At 36.6% G+C, this 25,031-nt stretch overlaps 2 protein-coding genes across 3 annotated transcripts; one reads left to right on the forward strand and one right to left on the reverse strand.

Annotated features, from left to right (window-relative positions):
* Window positions 1–6,201: 6,201 nt before the first annotated feature.
* LOC136997427 (uncharacterized) lies at window positions 6,202–11,427 on the forward strand. Its single transcript, XM_067348175.1, has one exon. The coding sequence runs from the start codon at window positions 6,202–6,204 to the stop codon at window positions 11,425–11,427; it is 5,226 nt and encodes a 1,741-aa protein (XP_067204276.1).
* Window positions 11,428–19,118: 7,691 nt separating this feature from the next.
* Window positions 19,119–24,269, reverse strand: LOC105680014 (alpha-tocopherol transfer protein-like). Of its 2 annotated transcripts, none has more exons than XM_067347024.1 (8): window positions 23,704–24,269; window positions 23,024–23,195; window positions 22,657–22,822; window positions 22,327–22,431; window positions 21,767–21,908; window positions 21,558–21,668; window positions 21,341–21,446; window positions 19,119–19,469 (listed from the first exon to the last, which is right to left on the reverse strand). In XM_067347024.1, the coding sequence occupies exons 1-8, from the start codon at window positions 23,752–23,754 to the stop codon at window positions 19,318–19,320; spliced, it is 1,005 nt and encodes a 334-aa protein (XP_067203125.1). In that variant the 5' UTR covers window positions 23,755–24,269; the 3' UTR covers window positions 19,119–19,317. The 2 variants fall into 2 exon arrangements, with proteins under 2 accessions (XP_067203125.1, XP_067203126.1); XM_067347025.1 differs by having other exon boundaries at window positions 23,700–24,205.
* Window positions 24,270–25,031: the final 762 nt, after the last annotated feature.

Consider the following 25,031-nt stretch of genomic DNA (forward strand, 5'->3'; position numbering starts at 1 on the left):
GAATGAATTAATCTATTCAACATATATCTACCCTGACTCTACCTTCTTGGCCCGACTTGACTGAGAATGAAATAAAATATAAAATTCTGTACAGTTTACTCTTTTTCAATAATTTTAATATACTGTGATTCTACATGCTATTACATTCCACTAAATTACTACGATTTTTTTAAACTATGGTATATAAAATGTATATTATAAGTATAATTATAATATATATAAATAAGCTTATATATATATAAAAGCTTATTTATTGTATCAATATATTATAATTATACTTATAATATACATTTTATATTTCAAGATTTTATATACCATAGTTTAAAAAAATCGTAATAATTTAATAGAATGTAATAGCATGTAGAATATATCGCAGTATATTAAAATTATTGAAAAAGAGTATGTACAGAATTTTATTCATTGTCAGTCAAGTCTGGCCAAGAGAGTAGAGTCAGGGTGGATATATGTTGAATAGATTGATTCATTCACTGTTTTCGTTTCATAAATTATTTTCCTGTGGTCACTGCAAGCAAAACTTCAAAGTGTAATATGCGCTGATAGCTAACTTGTATATGACAACGCGCTGCATACGAAATGCAGCGATTATCTATAAGAGTGTAATGTGGAAGGGATGCTTTAGCAACAATTTTAGTTAACTTTTCTTCCTTAAATATGTGATAACATGTCATTTTTATATTTATTTAACGACTATTGCGCAACACAAGTGCGGTATAAACAATGCGTCATGCAGCGCGACGCATATAATATGATACTGATGACTTATTTTTGAAAGATGCGATTTCGGAACATAATAAAATCATATATGGTTGAATTCAGCGTAAAAAATGCTACAACTTTTGTCATTACAAAAATTTTGAAATTCGAAAAAATAATACCAAGGGGTAAGAGTAAATTAAAAAAAATTACATTTTTTGAAAATCCAACTACACAGTTATAAAGCCCATTACAAGCCATACAACTTCTACTTGAAACATTTTTTTATATCTCCTACGGTTTTGGCGATAGTTACACACAAAGAAAAAACTCGTTTTTTTCAAAAGGGTGTTTCACCCTTTAAATTTGAGTTAGGGCCACTATAAAAAAATACGTGTCTTCTCAAATTGTATGTTTTACAACATATTTCAAGGAGAATCAAATCGGGAGGGGACACTTGTGAACGTTCCCTTTAAGAGTGTTGTCAGCATGTGTGTTGCTACACTTCTGCACTTCAAGACGAGAAAATTTTTTTTATAAAGAATACTATTATTTTGATATACACTATCTCTATTCGTCTCCACAACACGTTACATATACATTTTACGACCGATATTAATTATATCAATGTGATTAGTATCATCAAAGCTGCGAGCTGACAGGTCTGAGCGCCGCCATGTTGGAAAAGGACAGACATCTTTTAGAAAAAGAAAGGAAAGAAAAAAGACGCTCTTATGCGGGAATCGACATTTCACGGGATGTAGAAAAGGACAACCATGTCGCATTTTGATGCTTCTAGTTGACAAAGGAAAAACTTATATATTAGAGAAGGATGACGAACAGACGACGACGACGACGACCAAGACTTACATAGATTTCGGCATATTTCGACTTTGGCAAACTTTGGCAATTAATATATTTTTTTAGAAAGCATGTACAAAAAAAGTAAAGATACTTTTATTATGTAAATCGCATGTGCTCTATCGATTGAGCCTATTATAAATTCGATCGGTCCACGCATTATTGAGATATGAAAATCTCGACTCCTATCAGCTCATGTGCTCGCGTAAAGATACACGGTCGGTCTTGCGCTGCGCGTGAACTTGGCGCGAGACACTACCGTGTCTCTTGATATCGAAAACTATCACGATTCGATGTTTGCGGGCAAATTTTGCGCGGAAACGTTCTCCGCGAGACGACTGTTACCGCCACTTTAGCGTCTCGGCAAGAAACGAGTAAAACCCGCGAAAATAGTAAAACCCGCTCCGCGACATATCATTTCTGGCCGTTAGGCTACCGTCGTTCGAATCATATTTATTTGGCCTTTACCGGTCGCGTCGTGTTATCGTAATACGAGCCATCTGTTTCACTGAGTATCGTTGAATCTATCGCTAATTTTCGTAATCGCGTTTCCGAAGTATCATATCGTTACCGAAATTCATTCTTGTTACCGATTTTGTGGGCGAATTGCCTTACTGCCGCCGTATTAAACTATCTCTGCCGTATCGGCTCAGGCCGAACCATCTACTCATCTTTAACCCTTGTTAACTAAATTGTTGAAATATATTATTGTTAAATCTTAATTGCTGAGTTGTCTTTGTGTTCGCCTCTCACTCCAGATTCTCAACGTAAAGTAAAAGAACTGCGCCCCTCTGCCATATACTGAGCGGAAAGCGACCGGACATATTATAAGAATTATCTAAGTTACCGTTGCCGAGGTGCAATTACACGCACCTGGCGCCCATTTCCGATTACCGATATCGCGTGAGTTACCTTGCTCCCGAATTACGCGGAGCACCGCGAGTTACCGAATCGTGCAGTTATTGCCGATTTCGCGAGTTACCTTGCTCCCGACGTGCGTGGAGTACTGCGAGTTATCGAATCGTGCAGTTATTGCCGATTTCGCGAGTTACCTTGCTCCCGACGTGCGTGGAGTGCCGCGAGTTACCAAACCGAGTATCTATTGCCGATACTGCGAGTTACCGAATCGAGCATTTATTGCCAATACCGCGAGTTACCGAGTCGTGCATTTACTGCCGACGCCGCGAAAGTTACCTAACTCCCGAAAAACGTGGAGTACCGCGGGCTACCGACTTTCATTGGGCGTGCTCCCTCGGATCTGGCGTGATTCCGAAGCTAGTTCACGTCGCAATGTATAACTAGCAATAATTAATTCAGTTTAAAAAATTTTACTACATTTGTAAACATAGTGATGTTATCTCGTTACATCATTGTTTCAGATTAAACAACAATTTGCCTAGTGACATTCCGATTTATAATTACGTGCTTAAGGACAACCCGATAACCTGTAATAAAATGAAAAAATTCTTTGATAAGGGATTTTTTGAATTTCCCTTTAACGAAGCACAGTGGTATTATAGTTTCAGATTAACAAAGTACAAACTTGTTCATCTTTTTTCATATATTTCTGCCACTTGTTCCTAGCTTTGTTGACATCGCAACTTTTTGTCGGAGAAAGGAACCGAGGTAATAATCAAATCAAATCAAACACGACATAAAAAATCTATAGGATTTTTGCATATACAATATATCCTTAAAGTAATTTTCTGTTAAGAACAGTTGCATATATTTATTACACTATAAGAGAAAATAAATTCCATTAAGGCTCCTGGGTAGTCACCGCAGCCATATTAGATTCGTGACGTCAGAAGCGAGAAATGACACGCCGAGAATTCTTGCGTGCCATTTCTAAATAAAATGATAATTTAACAAAGTAACACTCTAGATCGCTTTAAGACACCTGTAAAATTGTCCGAAAACTATGCTTTTTCCTTGACAGGTTATAAACAATCGTTAAATCAACCGTGAAGCGAAGCCTAATTATGCGAGAAAACACACGGTTGACAGCTGTCTGTATGAGTAGAAAATACTCCTTCTACGTTGGGCTTTCCCTGCTAATCTTAGTTTTCGGATAATTTTACAGGTTTCATGAACACGTCACATATCACAGCACTAACATTTAACGAATATTAACGAAATGGCACGCAAGAATAAATTGGGTAGTCAACATGTCATTTTTTCACGTCTAATAGTTCATCGATTCTCCACCTAAGACGCTGCATGAGAATTTCTGTCATATGGACATGTCGGTAACGGTACTAAGCTATATATATTCTGTATTTATCGCGTTTATTTTTTTGTAAACAAATTTTTGAATTATAAATTAGCATTTTGTATGTTATTCAGTAATTTACTTTTATCGTATCAATTGATTAGGTCAAACTGTTACACTATTTACTTATACAATAAATCGACTAGGTAAATTCGACTAGGTTTTTATTCCTACCACAATTATGTCGCCACTGTCAACGCGGAGTTCACGGCTACGGGACCAGGAGCCTTAACGCTAATATTTATAGCAAGTAAAATAAAATGAGTGGTTTTTATACATTAGAATTTGTTTAAATCTTTAAAATCAATCAAACAGTATTAAATCATTTAAAATAATTTAGAGCAATTTAGGATAATTACATGGAAAAGTAAATTATTTACAATTTATATATTTATAGGCGTATAGCTTTATTTATAGGCGTATAGACTAATGGACTTGGTTGAAATTATGAAACCAATTTCTTAGAAAAATATAATTTATTTTTCCTCGTCAGAGAAGTAGAGTAAATGTACAAGTTTTGTTTGATTTAATTGATTGCGCCAGAGGCGCTTTCTCGGCAAAAGTGTAAGGCCGAGAGTCAAAAGAAAAATTGACGGGCGCGGTAAGAAATTACCGGCCGCGTCTTAGTGTGTTGAACGGGTCCTAAAAAGGACGGTTCAATTGAGTTAGCTCGTTGCAGCCCCTTTCCCGGTGTCGGTGGAACTCCGTTCGGGAAATGGTCTTCCGTCTGACAACTGCTCTCTGAGCAGGCTCTGAGCGGTGAAGTCTGTACTGCCACGGAACGAGTCTCTGGTGTGCTGGTGGTAGCAACCGTCTCGGCTCGGAATTGCGGATTGCTCCGTGTACCGAGGAGAGAGAGGTCTCCGAATTCGGATGTCGCCTTGTGTAAGAGTGTCCCTTGGTGGTCGAGTCAACCGAACGCAGAACTCTAGTGGAATCAATTTCCAAACTAGAGACCAGTGATGCGATATTTCCCACAGCGGTCCCGGCTCCGCTGCCTCACACAACCTTACAGAAGCGCTACGTCACGTATCCGTGTGAGCTCGGCCGTTCAACCAATGGAAGAGAGCGAACGCTCCCTTCCACCGAGCCGACACAACAGACGATAAATGCATGCTACTTGCATGTTAAAAGCAAGCGTTTCTGATTCAGAAAAGAAATTCTGAAGCGAGTGGCTGGAATATTAGAGATCACCTGTTCGAAACCTGCTTTGTGCAACTTTTTTTTCTTTTTTCCACATTTGTTTCTAACATAGTAAATTATTAGATAATATTTTTTTGCCCAAAAAAATAATATTTTCTATTTATTATTAATATTCGCATATATTAAACTAACAATTTTAGAAATAATACAGATCTGCTATTGTTAATAGAAAAATAAAGTTATTTTACAATGTTGCAACAAAGTGCTAATTTAACATATGCGAATATTTTTAATAAAGATAAAATAATTTTTTTTAGCCAAAAACATTATCTAATAATTTACTTAAAATAAATATCAAAAAAGGAAAAAAAGTTACAAAATCACAGTTTTCAAACACGAGATTTTTAATATTCTTGCCATTCGCCTTACTCGTTTAGCCATGCTTGTTATTTTACATTTATCAACATAAAAGATTACACGCCTGCAAAGCTTTTAATTATTTATTTTAAACTACTGCATATTAGCAAGAGTTACTGCAGTAACTACATATACATGTACTGTGGAGATTAGTGGAGGAACACAGTAGCATATTAAAACTGCAGTCAAATAGATGTAGATTGGTAATTTTATTAATACTATTAATAAGTAGTGGTCTTCCGCACCACCTTTGAGGTTCCACTTATGGCGCGTTCGATTTTTTTTTAAGTGGATCGTCGCCTGGAGCCCTATTGTACCACTTTTTTTTACACCTGTTATTTACAGGTTGTTCAGGAATAAGTATAATTTTAAAGTATATCTCGTCAAATTCGCTGTTGATATTCTCGTTCGAAATCTCACTCATTATTTTGTCAACACAGAACGATACGCGGCGGTCGCGCGACGCGGATCGCCGGCGCGATTCCCCTAAATGAGCGCTTCGCGCATTCGCTCTCTTTCCGCGGGTGAGTAGGCTTCCAGACACCAATCGATACAGATCGAAATATTGTTCGCCTCGCTTATAACACCTTACGTATAACTGTGACTCGGATAATAAAGATTTAATTTAACGAATACAAGAGGGATTCTTCCGAAAATTACCGCCTTGGTGTGCGAGCCTTTGATACAAGGTTTTACCAACGCAAACCGAAACATTCTGGTCCTTCGAGCCGGATCGTCGCCAAGGAGAATTACTGGCCTTCCGAACACTCAAATTCCGAATCACGATCGTCGATATGGACACCTCGACATCTTTCGAGCAGCTTTTGTCTCTACAAACCCAGAAGATGGGTTTCGTATCCCGGGCGCTCGCCAATTACAAGAAGCTGGGGCAAGCCAAAATGACACCTGCGGTAACGCGTCAACGTCTCGTCACCTTGAAGGAAGCCTTTACCACTTGCCAGGAGCTCGACAGTCGAATCGTGCTTCTTGCGGACGATGAAGACAGAGCATCGCATGCCTACTTTACGAAGAATTCGCTTCTGGAATGTGAGGACTGCTACCACGAGGCTGCCGACTACATGGCGGAGGTATTAGAGAGCTACGAATCCCGCACCCCTCCCGCTACTTCATCACAAAACGTAAGTGGCTTTCGTGATGTACTCCGAACCGCGTCGCATCTTCCGAGGATCAACCTACCAACCTTCGACGGGAGCATCGACAAATGGGAAAGTTTTCGCGATAAATTCCAATCGATGATTCACAACGATCATAGTTTGTCAAATGTCGATCGCTTACATTATTTATGCTCATGTGTAAAAGGGGATGCAAGTGACGCGCTTGACCACCTCGCGGTAACCAATCATAATTTCGATATCGCGTGGAAAATTCTGGTCTCTCGTTACGACAACACACGTCGTCTCGTTACCACACATTTACAATCGCTGTTGAATTTGCCGTTGCTCACAACAGAAACCGCTCATGACCTTCGTCAGCTTCGCGACCAAACCAACAAAGCGATACAAGCGCTTAGGAATCTCAACCGTCCTGTCGAACATTGGGATGATTTGCTTGTTTTGCTCGTTGCACAAAAACTTGACAAATACTCGCGTAAGGCTTGGGAACTCAAGCTCGGTGATACTGTAGAATATCCGCGTTATAATGAACTCGATCAATTTCTCGAGTCTCGAATTCGCGCGCTCGAGGCGATTGCACCACCTCCAAAAGAAAAGCCATCCGCTACCTCTAAAGGAAAAACTCTCGCGGCGCATACCGCGTCTACCGTTTCGTTCGCATGTCCGTGGTGCAAAGCCAATCACTTATTATACCAATGTTCTACATTTTTAAAACAAACACCCTCCCAACGTTTCGATTTTATTAAACAGCAAAAACGATGTTTAAACTGCTTTAGTAGTAAGCATTCTGTCAAAGATTGTTCAAATTCTCGCGTATGCCGCCAGTGTAATAAACGTCATCACACGTTGTTACATTTCGATAACTCGACTCAGCCGGATAAAACTGAGTCACCACCGGCGATAAGCAAAATTGTAAACGAAGTCACGTCGCATTTACTATCGAAAACCGTCGCGCCGAATTCTAATATTCTGCTCGCGACTGCCCGTGTGAAAGTCTACTCGCCTGTTGGACGTTTTACGACTGTACGCGCACTTTTGGATCAAGGCTCCGTTTCTACGTTTATTACCGAATCGCTCGCGCAACGTTTACGACTCCCAAAATTAAATCGTTCGATTTTCGTCACCGGCATCAGCGAGATGCAATCCGTTGTCCGGCATGCTGCCCACATTACCATTACGCCGGCGAATTACGACGAACCCGCTTATTCAACGACCGCGCTCATTCTTCGATCGTTGACAAAATATCTGCCGAATCGAATAAGCACTATGTGCACGTGGAACCATGTCGACGGACTCCAATTAGCTGATAGTGACCCCATGAGTACCGACCCGATTGATATGATAATCGGAGCGGACTTATTCGGCATGCTTGTTCTCGATGGTGTTCGAAAAGGTTCCGAAATGGAGCCTACCGCGCAAAATACCACTCTCGGTTGGATTATTTCAGGTCCAATCGCATCGTCTTCGACCAATTGTTCGATTTCTGAGATCGCGCATCACGGAGTTGTCCTTGAAGCGTTAGATCTCGACCTTCGTCGTTTCTGGGAGACTGAAGAAGTCCCTCAGCCCCAACGCCACAGCCCTGACGAGCGAAAGTGTGAAGAGCACTTCCTCGCTACCCATTCCCGCACTCCTCAAGGACGCTACATTGTTAGATTACCGTTTAAAACCGGACCACCAATCTCGTTAGGAGAATCTCGTTTCATTGCCGAATCGAACCTCTACCGCCTAGAGCAACGTTTCAGACGCAACCCATCTATCGCTTCCGAATATCACGACTTTCTCGCGGAGTACGAAAACCTCGGTCATATGATTAAAAGTCCACCGACAGAAATTGTTCATACGGATCAAAGTTATTATATACCGCACCACGCTGTCTTACGTGACAGCAGTGCAACCACTCGGCTGCGGGTTGTTTTTAACGCCTCCTGCCGTACCACTAACGGAACCTCGCTAAACGATAACATGTTTATCGGACCTAAACTTCAAAGGGATTTGGCCGCTGTCATAATGCAGTGGCGCCAACATCGTTACGTATTTACCGCCGATATCGCTAAAATGTATCGGCAAATATTAGTTGACTTCCGCGATACTGATTATCAGCGCATTCTATGGCGCTCTTCTCCCAGTGAACCTGTTCGCGACTACCGTCTTCTCACTGTGACGTACGGCACTGCCGCCGCTCCATATCTCGCTCTTCGAGTGCTCGACCAACTCGCTGAAGATAACGGTGCCCAATTTCCATTAGCCGTCCCGGTTCTCCGTCATCAGACATACGTCGATGATTGCGCGTTCGGAGCCGATGATCGCATCCTTGCACGGCAAACGCGCGACCAATTAATCGCGCTTCTCGCTAAAGGAGGCTTTCGTCTGCGAAAATGGGCAAGTAATTCCACAGATCTCTTGTCAGACCTCGATCCTGCCGATCATGGACTAGCCACTCACAAAGTCCTTCAAGACGATGAGCACCTTAAAGTATTAGGAGTCATTTGGAATCCGAAGCTCGATGCGTTTCAACTTCGCGTATCTCTCCCGTCTTTGCCGGGAAAAACCAAAAGAACTGTTCTCTCGACTATCGCTAAGTTTTTCGATCCGATGGGATGGGCTACTCCCGTCATCATCGGTGCGAAAATATTCATGCAACGATTGTGGTCGCTCCAATGTCAGTGGGACGATGAAATTCCATGTGAACATTTCGACTACTGGGCAAATTATCACCACCAATTACCGTGTCTCGAGGCTCTCAGTATTCCGCGCTGGACGACGCATGGATCCCATACTCTGCACAGCGCACTTCATGGCTTTTCCGATGCCTCAACTATGGCCTTTGCAGCAGTTGTTTACCTTCGCGTTGTTAATGTCGATGGCTCAATTACCATCTCTCTTCTCATCGCAAAATCGAAAGTGGCACCTCTTAAAACGATCAGCGTTCCCCGATTGGAATTGTCAGCTGCGCTTCTTCTCGCTCGGTTAGTTAATTATGCGCGTTCTGCTCTTCAACTTCCGAGCATCGAATGTCACTGTTGGACCGACTCAACGATCACACTCGCTTGGCTGAGGCAGTCTCCGTCTCGATGGAAAACTTTCGTTGCCAATCGCGTTTCGATCGTTCAGTCCTTGCTTCCTGGAATTTATTGGCGTCATGTCCCAACTCAGGACAATCCTGCCGATTGCGCTTCTCGCGGTCTAGCTCCCGATGCTCTCGCAAATTATAATTTATGGTGGGCAGGCCCTTCATGGCTTTGTCAATCTCCAGAGTCTTGGCCGACTTTCGATCTCTCGATACCATCTGATACCACCCTTGAACAGCGTTCTCAACCACCTATTCACTCCTTACATTCGACCCCTCGTTGGAATCTCGCATCACGTTATTCCTCGTGGCCTCGATTGCTCCGAATTACCGCTTACCTTTACCGTTTTCTTAATCGACTCCGATCCTCTAAAAGCGCCTCGCCTACACCAGCGAGTCTGCTTCCCGAAGAGATTCAGAAAGCCAAACATTACTGGCTCCAGGTTATGCAGTCAGAGATGTTTCCTATTGAAATCTCGACTTTACAACGGCAACTTCCGTTACCAAAAACCAGTTCCTTATCTGCACTCAATCCTTATTTTGACGCTGACAGACTTCTTCGTATCAGAGGACGGCTCCGTCATGCATGCCTTCCAGAAGCGACAAAAAATCCGCTCGTATTACGAGCACACCCATTGTTAATTCTTATTATTCAGCATCATCATCTAAGAACGTTACATGCTGGTCCTCAATTAACGCTCGCTTCATTACGTAATGAATTTTGGATTATCCGATCTCGCGCTACCGTCCGTGCCGTTCTGTATCAGTGCGTACAATGCACTCGTGAGCGCGCTAAAAAACCTGTCGAACTCATGGGCGATCTACCGGACGCGAGAGTTAACCGTGCCGCTCGCGCATTTATACATACCGGCGTTGATTACGCTGGACCAATCGCTGTCCGAACCGCGCCCGGCCGAGGACACAAATCGCAAAAGGCTTATATTACGTTGTTCGTATGCCTGACGACCAAGGCCATACACTTAGAACTTGTTTCCGATTATAGTTCGCCGACCTTTATTGCGGCGTACCAGCGATTTGTCTCCCGCCGAGGACTACCGCAGTCCATGTACTCAGACAATGGAACAACATTTCATGGCGCTAACCGAGAATTGTCCGAAGCTCACGCAAAAGCAATTCGCGATCCAAGTTTTCGAAATCGGCTCGCTACCGATGGAACCGCGTGGCAGTTCCTACCCCCAGCCGCACCCCATTTCGGCGGACTGTGGGAGGCCGGTGTTCGGAGCGTGAAACACCACATAAAGCGTTGCATAGGCCTCCACACATTAACCTTTGAAGAAATGACCACACTTCTTTGCCGCATTGAAGCTTGCCTAAATTCCCGTCCGATAGCTCCCGTTTCCGATAATCCTGATGATTATCACGCGTTAACGCCTGGTCATTTCTTGATCGGTACCCCTCTTATCGCTCCCGCCGAACCAAGCGTGCTCGATTTAAACGAGAATCGATTGTCGCGTTGGCAAATGATTCAACGTCTGACGGAAGAGTTTTGGCGGTCATGGTCAAGCGATTACTTGCACTCCCTTCAACAACGCCCAAAATGGCGCGTTATACAGCGACTGGCTAAAGTCGGCCAAATAGTCCTAGTGCGCAATCCCTTAGCCCCGCCAAGCCAATGGGAACTTGGACGAATTATCGCTTGTTATCCGGGAGATGATGGCCTGACGCGAGTTGTCACAGTCAAAACTTCTCGTTCCGAATATAAACGTCCGATCGTGAAACTATGCTTCTTACCTGTCGCGATTAATACCGAAGAATTAAAAGATTCCGTCATGGCGGGCGGAATCTCGTCTTTATAAGCGATACCATAACGTTCTTTGTTAGTGAAATCTCAACCGGATACCGATATTCATTGTACAGCGTTTATTTCATTATGTATTCTATCGTTGTCAAAACCATTTCTAACTCCTTTCGAATGTATACATTCGAGGCGGGCGGTATGTTCAGGAATAAGTATAATTTTAAAGTATATCTCGTCAAATTCGCTGTTGATATTCTCGTTCGAAATCTCACTCATTATTTTGTCAACACAGAACGATACGCGGCGGTCGCGCGACGCGGATCGCCGGCGCGATTCCCCTAAATGAGCGCTCCGCGCATTCGCTCTCTTTCCGCGGGTGAGTAGGCTTCCAGACACCAATCGATACAGATCGAAATATTGTTCGCCTCGCTTATAACACCTTACGTATAACTGTGACTCGGATAATAAAGATTTAATTTAACGAATACAAGAGGGATTCTTCCGAAAATTACCGCCTTGGTGTGCGAGCCTTTGATACAAGGTTTTACCAACGCAAACCGAAACACAGGTTAAAATAATTTACAGTAGTTGACACTGTATTTTTGTATCTATATACTTACTGTACTTTGTATACTCACTGTACTTGTACTTTTGCGCGTTGCGCGTATATTGGCGAGTTGGGAAAATTACTTACTTTATAATTTTTTATAAATACAAAATATATTTTGTATTTATTATGCCTGCAATGCTATCAAGAGCAATGAGAAATACAAGGTGTCCCATTTTAAACAATCCACTCAAATATCTCAGAAACACCGAGTTAAATAATAAAATTTTTTAAATAAAAGTTGTAGGATTTGGAGAGGGAAAAAATATAGGGATATTTGTTTGACCTTGGATGGAAGCGCTTCTGAGATTTGAAGGTCATTTTTATTTTTTTAAATGGAACTACTTTAATTTTTTTATATAAATCGATTTCTCATAATATTTGTCGTAAAAAGTTATAAAACTAGGATGGCCAAAAATTGAATGGTTTAAGATATTTTATACTTTAATTTGACATAATTTTACATAAACTATAAAATATCTCGTTAAATATTCATTTTTTAATTATCTTACTTCAACACTTTTATGCACAAAATAATGAGAGGAATCAATTGGTGTAAAAAAATACATAGTTGACTTTAAGAAAAAAATATATATATTTAAGAAGAAAGTATATTATATCATATCTGCTAAATATAGCTTAAATATAGCTCTGCTAGATTTTTTTTTAAAGACAACTATGTGTTTTTTTTTATACCAATATATTCCTCTCATTATTTTGTGCATAAAAGTGTTGAAGTAAGATAATTGAAAAATGAATATTTAACGAAATATTTTATAGTTTATGTAAAATTATGTCAAATTAAAGTATAAAATATCTTGTAAACCATTCAATTTTCGGCCATCCCAGTTTTATAACTTTTTACGACAAATATTATGAGAAATCGATTTATATAAAAAAATTAAAGTGGTTCCATTTAAAAAAATAAAAATGACCTTCAAATCTCAGAAGCGCTTCCATCCAAGGTCAAACAAATATCCCTATATTTTTTCCCTCTTCAAATCCTACAACTTTTATTTAAAAAATTTTATTATTTAACTCGGTGTTTCTGAGATATTTGAGTGGATTGTTTAAAATGGGACACCTTGTATTTCTCATTACTCTTGATAGCATTGCAGGCATAATAAATACAAAATATATTTTGTATTTATAAAAAATTATAAAGTAAGTAATTTTCCCAACTCGCCAATATACGCGCAACGCGCAAAAGTACAAGTACAGTGAGTATACAAAGTACAGTAAGTATATAGATACAAAAATACAGTGTCAACTACTGTAAATTATTTTAACCTGTAAATAACAGGTGTAAAAAAAAGTGGTACAATAGGGCTCCAGGCGACGATCCACTTAAAAAAAAATCGAACGCGCCATAAGTGGAACCTCAAAGGTGATGCGGAAGACCACTACTTATTAATAGTATTAATAAAATTACCAATCTACATCTATTTAACTGCAGTTTTAATATGCTACTGTGTTCCTCCACTAATCTCCACAGTACATGTAAATGTAGTTACTGCAGTAACTCTTGCTAATATGCAGTAGTTTAAAATAAATAATTAAAAGCTTTGCAGGCGTGTAATCTTTTATGTTGATAAATGTAAAATAACAAGCATGGCTAAACGAGTAAGGCGAATGGCAAGAATATTAAAAATCTCGTGTTTGAAAACTGTGATTTTGTAACTTTTTTTCCTTTTTTGATATTTATTTTAAGTAAATTATTAGATAATGTTTTTGGCTAAAAAAAATTATTTTACCTTTATTAAAAATATTCGCATATGTTAAATTAGCACTTTGTTGCAACATTGTAAAATAACTTCATTTTTCTATTAACAATAGCAGATCTGTATTATTTCTAAAATTGTTAGTTTAATATATGCGAATATTAATAATAAATAAAAAATATTATTTTTTTGGGCAAAAAAATATTATCTAATAATTTACTATGTTAGAAACAAATGTGGAAAAAAGAAAAAAAAGTTGCACGAAGCAGGTTTCGAACAGGTGATCTCTAATATTCCAGCCACTCGCCTCAGAATTTCTTTTCTGAATCAGAAACGCTTGCTTTTAACATGCAAGTAGCATGCATTTATCGTCTGTTGTGCCGGCTCGGTGGAAGGGAGCGTTCGCTCTCTTCCATTGGTTGAACGGCCGAGCTCACACGGATACGTGACGTAGCGCTTCTGTAAGGTTGTGTGAGGCAGCGGAGCCGGGACCGCTGTGGGAAATATCGCATCACTGCTAGAGACTGAGGAGGTGACGGCGAAAGTGGAGTATCCGCGGGCCGCTTGGTTGAAATGTGCGGCCGATGCTGGGACTCTGTTTTCTTTTTACGCGCCTTGCGAGGCAGCGTGAGGAAAACTGCGAGACTATGTGTCTCTGGTTAGATTCTGCCGAGACAGAGTACGAGTCAGTTCAAGGGCCCTGGAGAGAGCTCGCCTTGAAGCGAGTGAGTGAGGAAAGATCTGCGGAGCAGCTCTTTTATATCCCTTCGATCGAAGCTTGATCGCGAGAAAGCTCTTCACCGCCTGCGCAACCTGGCGGTGTCTCCGCAAGCTCATAATCGTAGACGGCCTGCGGCACGTAGCGGCGCCGCGGCGTATTATACCGCGTCAGTGCAGCGGTGTGGCGGTGAGCCGCCACAATATTAATAATTGTTTATTTAACATTTCTTTATCATGAATTGTTTATTAAAGATTGCTTCAACTATACAAAAGGATACACACACCCATAGATGTGTTGAAATATTTCTATACACAAGAATGGATATTTACTAATGATCGAGTACGCGAGATGATTGCAAAGTTCACGTCCAATGATCGTAAAAACTTTGATTGCGATATAAAGAATCTCAATTGGAAAGTTTACTTCAAGATGTATACGCGCAAACTGAGAGTGTATCTCATGAAGGATCCCTTGGACACTACCGCAAGCACGCGTCAAATGGCAAAGGTATGAGATTTTCAAAATGTTTCAAAAAACTACGCGAAAACTTCTCTTTATTCATATACTCGAAAACAAACTAAAAAATTACCGTTTAGTTTTTGATGGCTTTTATTTATATACATTTATTTCCGAATCGCAATTATGATAAAAATTCGTTCTGTAAAAATATTGCAAAATTTTTAGTGTCCAATTTGAAGAAAAATTAAATCATCTTTTTAAAACTTTATTTTACTGTATTTCTTTATAAATAGGGAGTAATATTAAATATAGTACTTTATGCTTAATCTTTTATTATCCACTTAAAAAAATATATATCTAAACTTGTGGATTATTCATATTACAGATTGTATTGGTGCCATCAAGCGTTAAAACTCGTGTTGACTTTGATCGACATGACGTTCTGCTGGTTAATCATATCTATGGTCTTTAAATGTTTCAACGAAAACAAATGACGCAGGAACGTTATAAGGTAGGTTTTTTAACTTTCTGCTTTATACATATGATTGAGACGATTATTTGTCATTCAATTCTTTGAGAGAGAATCTACACGGACAAAATTTTATATCAAAAATTGCTATGTACGACATTAACCGCGGACCATGAAGCCGTGGACTGAAAATTTTTACTATGTTACACATATAAAAAACATAGTAAAAGTTTTTAAAATTCCTTCATAGTCCGCGGCTATTACCGTACATAGTAATTTCTGATATAAAATTTTCACCGTGTAGTTGTGTTTTTTTCTTAAAAATAAAATATTATTTTCTAATGATTATTCCCGTATTTTTGAAACATATATCTTAGATTTTAAGATAGATAGATGATGAGTTTATCAAAAATTTGTGATGAGTATATTTTAAAAATTATAGATGTATCAGGCTCTGATGATTGTTAAAATCAATAAATTTGATAGGAGCGTAAAGAGCCAACAGCCAGATATTCGTGCGAAGGTTATCGTGTATTAATTTATAACCATTGAACAATACATTAAAAAACAAACGTTTCAGCCTGTCATCAGGCCTTTATCAATGTTATTACAAAATTCAATAAATACGCAACGCAAAAATTAAATACAAAAACCGAAGTAAAATTGACATAATAAACTGAAGAGTAGTTAAACCCACGTTAAACTGTAATAAAAAAGAGCCAAATGAGAAAATTCCCGTTAACAAATGAGCGCAAACCAAATAAACAGAAAAAAGAAACAATTTTTACATACTTGTGTTAAACATAGTAGAAAGCTCGTCCACACAAGATGGAACGAGGTAGGAGAAAAAACTTAGAACCATATAATGTGATGGTTGAAACCTCAATGTACGTGATAGAATAACGATAAATTCAAGCGATGAAAGATTAGTGAGAGGGCGGTGGAGAAGGGGGGGGGGGGGACGGAAAGAACAAGGAGTATGGAGGGGAGGGTATAAGTACCTAGGAGGGGAAGACAGGAATTAATATATGAAAAGAAAAACGATACAATTATAAAGGGGGAAACAAATTAATAATGGGGAGATAGGAGTCAGGTAACCGTTCTGTGTCATTTTGATTGTTCAAGCCTGCACGTTGTCTTTTTATGAACACCATTTCGGATATCAATCTCTTTCCATAAGAAGGTTCTCCGTCCAGAATTCTCACATTGTCCCAGTCAAAATCGTGAGAAAAATCCAATTTATGTTTGGATATAACAGAGGGGGAACAGCTCTTTTTTATATCATTCTTGTGTTCTTTGATTCTAGTATTAAGCTGTCTTTTTGTCTGACCCACGTAAGTTTTCTCACAATCTCGACATGATATCATGTAAACAACATGACAATGTAAAAATTTATTTAAACTGTCTTTCCCCGTCCGTATGAATTGTGTTGGATTGTTAGGAATTGAACATGATAATTTTAAATTGAAGCTTCTGGCTATGGAGTTAAAATCTTTATAAACCGAAGGAATGTAAGGAATGGTAAAAAAAGTCTTAAAGTCATTATTGTCATAAATATTGTTTGAACAATTACTAATTAAATTAAAGTCACTAGATTTTTTATGAATTAAAAACTTAAGCCTATTATGTATAGTCGAAAAAATAAAATTGATAGGAAAACAGTTATTAAGTAGGATATTGATTGCAATTGTAAAATTCTTGTTATGAAATTCAGGATGAGAAAGTAAAAAAATTCTGTCCGTTAAACTTATAATGGTCCCTTTTTTGTGCAATATCGGATGGTGGGAATGATAATTTAATAATCTACCTGAAGAAGAAGGTTTCCGGAACCAGTCAAATGTGATAGTGTTATTTTTCACAATCAGAGTTAAATCGAGGAAATTAATCCGATTGTCCACACCAACTTCCACAGTAAACTTTAGTCTCTCATGGTAGGAATTAAAAACGTCACTAATAAAATTTATAGAATTGTTAGGTGCAGCTAAAATGATATCGTCCACATAACGGTAATAAAAAGGTAACCTGAAAGGTAGTCTATCTAACGCACTGATTTCAAGGTCCTGTAGTACTAAGTCAGCAATCAATGGGGATAAAGGAGAGCCCATGGGGGTGCCATAAGTTTGTTTGTAAATTTTGTTGTTAAAATTAAAAAAAGTGGAGCTCAGTATCAAGCGGATGCCCTTCAGAAATTCATTAAGAGGGATGGAAGTATTTGGGGAAATTAAAACCCATCTGTTAGAAATGCTGTCAATAGCTAATTCTATGGGGATGTTCGTGAACATGGATACAACATCTAGGGAAATAATTTGAAAATCGTCCCCAATAACAAATCCCTTCAATTTGTCAACAAAATCGAAACTATTTTCAATGTGGCTATCAGGAAAGGGTAAACTTTTTTGAATAATTTTATGAAAATAAACCGAAAGAGCGTATAAAGGGCTATTGATGGAGGAAACTATAATTCTAAGTGGGAAACCAGGTTTGTGGATTTTTGGTAATCCATAGGCTCTAGGAAGGACGCCGTCACTTGTCATTAAGAATCTATAAATATTGTCCTCAATAAAATTGTTTCTCTTCCACCTCATTAATAAGTATATTTTAAGACTATTATCAAAAAAATATTCTTTATTAAAGATAATTGTTACTTAAAAAAAGAAAAATAAACCGAGTAATTACTTTTCTTAGCAATAGAATGATATTTTTCTGTGTGTAGAATGTATAAGTAATAGATTTTTTAAATTTAAAATAAACGATATTTTTTAAAAATGAATTTAGACATATGCGACAGCTTTTGAAAAAGTTTTTTTCTTACATGCCTGTCGTTTATATAGGTGCAACGTCAAATATCTTAGTGACTTATATAAATAGATCACTTGGTCAACATTGTAATTTAAACTTCAAACATTATAGTATATCAGATGATGTTGAAGAACCAGTGATGTTAAGATTTTCAGCGTGTAACATAAATATACTTGTCGTTTTTTGTCGGATACTATGTATTATACTATTTTTATAAAGATTGTCCGACGTCATGAGAGACAAATGCTTAACATAAATCTGCGTGTCTAATTAATTTTACATCTTAAAATTAGTTTTTTTAGAATGTATGAGTTAGTATTTTTTATAAGTAAAATATTTTTTAGTTAGTATTTTTATAAGTAAAATATTTTTTAATTAATATTGTATTTTTATAAGTATCAATATAATTAACCCTTAGTTCCGACGGTTCTTTTCGGCACCTTTAATCCCGACTCATGGGTCGTTTGCGTCTTTGCGTTATTTGGATCAGTAAAAACGCTTTAAGAAATCTGAAAAAATTCATGGAGCTTCTTTCAACCTTCAACTTGAAGTCCCAATCATAATATTTCGATAAAAATTATTTTTTTAGGTAGGGGATATGGCGCGTTCCGTACCCGTTTTCAAAAATTACAGCACTTTGAAATTTTGCTTGGGTCGAAAACGACCCATGAGTTGGAACTAAGGGTTAATAAAATGTAATTAATACATGTAATATATTTTATTAATATAATGATAGGCAAAGTTTAATTTTTTAAAACAATTGTGTATTCTACTTGTTTACTGAAAAAGTGGCATTGATACGTATGTACAAATAAAATGTGTACGGATAAAATAGAGACTCATCATATAAGAAAATATATTCACAAAAAATTTACGCATTTCTTATATTAATATAAAAAGTTAAATTTTATTAATTATATTTTATTTATTAATATAATTAATTTTATTAATAATAACATTAATATAATTAACAAAATTTAACTTTTTATATTAATACAAGAAATGCGTAAATTTTTGTGAATCTAATTTCTTATATGATAAGTCTCTATTTTATCTGTACATATTTTATCTGTACATACGTATCAATGCAATTTTTTTCAATAAACAAGTAGAATACGCAATTATTTAAAAAATTTAAATTTTGCCTATTTATTTAGTATAAAATATTCACGTCACTCAATTTGTAGTTGTCTAAATGTTCCTGGAACTCCGAACAAATCGTGCGGATTTATTATAGAATTTGTTCGAAAAGATTCGTTGACTTTACGTTTTTCTTCTTTTAGAAACCAATCCCTCCGTTCGACTAGTTTTGCACGCCACATATCTGGAAACACAGCTGGTTGAAGTTTGGAACGTTCCTGGAACGATTTTTTAAAAATGATTTGTCGCTCTTGTCCTTTTGCAGGGAGAAAGTTTTGAGACCCACAAACAAAGTACAAAAGAGACCGATCCGATACATGCGTCGGAAGACACCCTTATACCCGAAAAACCACCCCCAAAATCACTTAAACAATTCTAGCCAAGCTAAAAATGACTTGTCGCTCTTTTCCTTCTGCACAGAGAAAGTTCCGAGGCCCTCACACGACATGCAAAAAAGACCGATTCGATACATGCGTCGGAAGACACCCTTATACCCAAAAAACCACCCCCAAAATCACTTAAACAATTCTAGCCAAGCTAAAAATGACTTGTCGCTCTTTTCCTTCTGCATGGAGAAAGTTCCGAAGCCCTCACACAACATGCAAAAGAGACCGATTTGATACATGCGTCGGAAGACACCCTTATACTCAAAAAACCACCCCAGAGCGTCTAAAAAATCCTCGCATAACAAAAAATAGCTTGTCGCTCTTCTCCTTTAGCATAGAGAAAGTTCTGAGGTCCTCACATAACATACATAATAGACCGATCCGATACATGCGTCGGAAGACACCTTTATACCCAAAAAACCACCACCAAAATCACTTAAACAATTCTAGCCAAGCTAAAAATGACTTGTCGCTCTTTTTTTTCTGCACGGAAAAAGTTCCAAAACCCTCACACGACATGCAAAAAAGACCGATTCGATACATGCGTCGGAAGACACCCTTATACCCGAAAAACCACCCCTAAAATCACTTAAACCATTCTAGCCAAGCTAAAAATGACTTGTCGCTCTTTTCCTTTTGCACGGAGAAAGTTCCGAGGCCATCACACGACATGCAAAAAAAACCGATTCGATACATGCGTCGGAAGACACCCTTATACCCGAAAAATCACCCCCAAAATCACTTAAATGATTCTCGCCAAGTTAAGGGTGTCTTCCGACGCATGTATCAAATCGGTCTTTTTTGCATGTCGTGTGAGGGCCTCGGAACTTTCTCTGTGCAGAAGGAAAAGGGCGACAAGTCATTTTTAGCTTGGCTAGAATGATTTAAGTGATTTTGGGGGTGGTTTTTCGGGTATAAGGGTGTCTTCCGACGCATGTATCGAATCGGTCTTTTTTGCATGTCGTGTGAGGGCCTCGGAACTTTCTCCGTGCAGAAGGAAAAGAGCGACAAGTCATTTTTAGCTTGGCTAGAATTGTTTAAGTAATTTTGGGGGTGGTTTTTCGGGTATAAGGGTGTCTTCCGACGCATGTATCGAATCGGTCTTTTTTGCATGTCGTGTGAGGGCCTCGGAACTTTCTCTATGCAGAAGGAAAAGAGCGACAAGTCATTTTTAGCTTGGCTAGAATTGTTTAAGTGATTTTGGGGGTGGTTTTTCGGGTATAAGGGTGTCTTCCGACGCATGTATCGGATCGGTCTCTTTTGTACTTTGTTTGTGGGTCTCAAAACTTCCTCCCTGCAAAAGGACAAGAGCGACAAATCATTTTTTAAAAATCGTTCCAGGAACGTTCCAAACTTCAATCAGCTGGAAACACAACAATATGAAAATTAGCTTGTAAATATTGAAAAAAAACTTTCATGACTTTTTAATATTTAAATAATCAATACTAATAAAAATGACATTTTTAAGTATAGATAAATTTAAAAACTAGTTTGTTGATTGAAATAATTATGTATTATTGCGAGATATAATAATTAAGGTAACAATTATTTTCCATCAAACATATAAAAATGTTACGTATTTATTATTTTCTAATGTTTTGTGATTTTGTTATTAAACTGATAGAATTATTGATAAATGTATGTATATAGAATGTTGACGATATTTTACCTGTTAAAGCATCCATTGACGGCTGTTCACCGCCATAATCTATCGGCAGAATGGATTTTGGTATTTCTTTATACAATGATTCTATTCCGGATGTATGAATGTGTATCTGAATGAAATGGTAGCATAGATTAAAAATGTAAAAATTTAACTGTTTTAACAAAGACAAAACAGATAGTATTTAACAAAATATATTTCTATAAATTTAATTTATACTTACTCTGCTGAAAAGTTTTGCCCTCAATATTGGTTTAGCCGCTTTCATGACTATATCAATAATGTGTGGTGCATTGATAACATAAATTGCTTTTATTCTTAAACCATATGCCATCTAAATAATTTAGAAAATATAAATTATTTTAAATATAACACAATACAATAAATTATTTTCTTATTAAATATTACTATAACAAGATTTTAATTACGTACCAGACAGGAGTCACATTTTTTAAATAAAATTGGCGTAAACTTTATTACATGATTGATATTTGCACCGGCGCAATCCCAAATTATAATATTGTTAATAACTATATTTGCTTCTATGCGCACTTCCATTGTCATTAAGCGATACCTGTAACATTAGCATATAACGTGCATTTTTTCTGCCTTCGGATAAAGTCAAAAGAAAATTTTTTTATTTATTCCGATTTTTACCATTTTAGCTTACTCTTACAACATGCGATTTACTTGTGAATAATTTTTTTCATGGATTAAGTTATGAACAATTGCAATGCTCGACAATTTAATTTTCCGAGAAATAATATTTGCGGGATAAAATCGTATTCCTGCTTATTTACTGTGATAATATAATTACTCGTATCTTCTCCGTACGTTTACTTTACTTGATAGATTGATGTTAGGAATAGAGCAGATTGATAGCAAATTTGCTATCAATTTAGATACATAATCTGCCAATAATGCTAAACATTTTACTTATTGGTGCTACTTTGATACATTTACATACTGGGAATACAGTTACACATACGTACCGCACATCTACCCAAGCATCATATTTGGAGCCATCGTAATCTATTAGCCGGGATATATGTACTCTACATTTATCTGGCGTTAACACTGGCAAAGGGATGAATTGTCTGAAATAAATATTTATAAAAATATCATACGTGTTTGCAAGCACAGAAATAAATTTCAAATTATTGTGCATACGTTTTTGCAATTCTTACAATTATTTGTTAATATTTGTTACTTTATACTATAAAATCAAAATTAAAATTTTTGAATAATATTTTCTACATTTAAAATATACAAGACAATATGTGGAGATTTAAAAATAACTTATAATTGACTTAATTGCTTACAAATATGTGTTGTATAGTTTTATATCATCGCTAAGAGGATCAAGATTGTCGTAAATTTCAGGAATAAGATTATGAAGAGTGTAAAGCATATCTAAACATTTTGTGGCTTTTTCGAAATCAAATTTGACGGTAGAAATGAAAAATTTTAATCGTTGGTCGGAGATATCTGTAAAATGTAAAATAATGCTCATCATTATGTAAGATTCATTCAATAAAAAAAGACGATAAAAAATTACAAATAAAATATTGTGGATTTTTTATTATTAATCATGGATATCATGATTATTAAATCACTATATTTTTAGATTTTTAGATAATTAACATATTGATCGATAAAATTGATCGATTAAAATTTAAAAATACTCACCTTGAGGAAGATGAATTTGTTGGTTTAACCACAGTCGAAATTTACATAATAACTCTAGCAAAAGATCTTTGTTTCCACCATTATCCTCCAGCACTTCTTGAAGTGTAGGCATTTCGAGCTTCATCACTTTTGTTATCACCGTTTCTTTCAAATTGCTTGAGATATGTGCAAACTAAAATTATTGCATATATTAAGCAATATTTTAAAGCTACATGCTTTAATCGGAAAAAAATAAAAAATAGAGTTTCTGTTTCAATTTTCGGTTGTCTAAAACGAGATAATGATCAATTATTATAAAATATTTATATTAATTTAAATGAATTTTCTTGAATATAAAAAAATAAAAAAAGAAGTGCACAATATTTTAGTTTAATGTTTAAAGCAATTTAAAAATTTTTCCACATTTTTTTCTTAAACACGGAAAAAATTTTCTGACACATCAAGATTTACATTATTGTAGCAAAATATCTTTATAACTTATATTTTTATTATAACAGCGTAAAATTTGCTGTGCCAGTAAATTCTTTCTTTCCGTGTAGCGTCCCTTTGAAATAAGTAGATAAAACTTAGTTTTCGTCCGAAATTCGAAAGCCGTATTATGTTGGATGATAGTCTCGCCAATTAAATTGTTAATAAAATATTAATAGTTGTAACATTCTTTGATAAATAAAATCACTCACAATAAGATCGTTAAAAGGTACAGTGGATATGTTGATCAGAAAGATGTACATCTACATAAATATTTTCTTGACAGCGTGTTCTTTTATACATTCCCACACATTACCAATAACAAATCAAAACAAAGAACGATTCGATTATACATATACATATCAGACTAGGATGTAATTACTTTGCACATTCATACTCAATATCAGTGATACAAACTCGAGTAGGACAGCACCAAAGACATCGTGGAGAAGAGGGCACGTACACAAGCGAAAACCGTATTCGTGTGAGCTCCGCGTTGGCCTCTGCTTCGAGATATTCGAAAGATGCAAATATATTATATTCCGTCTCCTTTCCATCAAGCCGGAAACAGCGGAAGATAAATGCCAAGTAGTAAGTGTGGCAAATGAGTAAGGCGAGTGGCTAGAATATCGAAGATCTTTAAGACTTTTTGCAATTTTTTTCTTCTTTTTTTTGCATTTGTTTTTAACAGTGTATAATCAAGTAAATTATTAAATAATGCTTTTTTTGATTAAAAAATATTATTTTATATTTATTAAAAATTTTCGCAATTACACGCCTACAAGAAACCCAATCGTATAAATCGGTACTTTGCATTTAAAGTTTTTTTTAAATAAATATTCAAAAATGTGCAAAAATTTTTTTTTGAAAAAGACTCCAAAAGTGATAATTAATATAATTGTGATTGTGTATCATTGTAATTTTATGTAATACAGAAATAAATTTTATTGCAGAATTGTAAAATAATTTTTTGTTCTTCTATTGACAATAACAAATTAGTATTTTTTTCTAAAGTTATTGGTTTAAGGTTCTGCCCTGTTCTGTTGTATTCATGTGTTTCTGATTCTATTAAAACTTGTCTTTAATATTATTTATTCTATTAATACTTGATGTGATTGATTTTTGTATATTTTTGTACAAACTTCCTTAAATTTTTTTTGTCGGAAAAATAACGTTTCTCTTTCTGTTTGTCGGACTGACATTTTAACCAACGAGAAACGTTTTTCAGAACCGTTATAAAACGTTTCAAAGAAATATTTATGAAACATTTCTGAAACAAACATGTGCTATCTGGGAGGTATCAAAAGTCAAGAGCAACTACTTATTGTTAGTATGATAAATAGATATACTGACGCAATAGCATAATTTTTCATGCATAGCTATTATACATATATTTTTATTATCATATTTACATATTAAACATTGTACGATTATTGGTTACGGAGATACAATAATTTAAAGTAAAAAAAGCAAGTTTTCCATTAATCCTTGAAACCTCGGCAACGAAAAATCAGACAATTAATCGCCGACCACTCAACCT

Source organism: Linepithema humile, chromosome 1 (genome assembly GCF_040581485.1).
Source record: "Linepithema humile isolate Giens D197 chromosome 1, Lhum_UNIL_v1.0, whole genome shotgun sequence".
Classification (NCBI taxonomy): Eukaryota; Metazoa; Arthropoda; class Insecta; order Hymenoptera; family Formicidae; genus Linepithema; species Linepithema humile.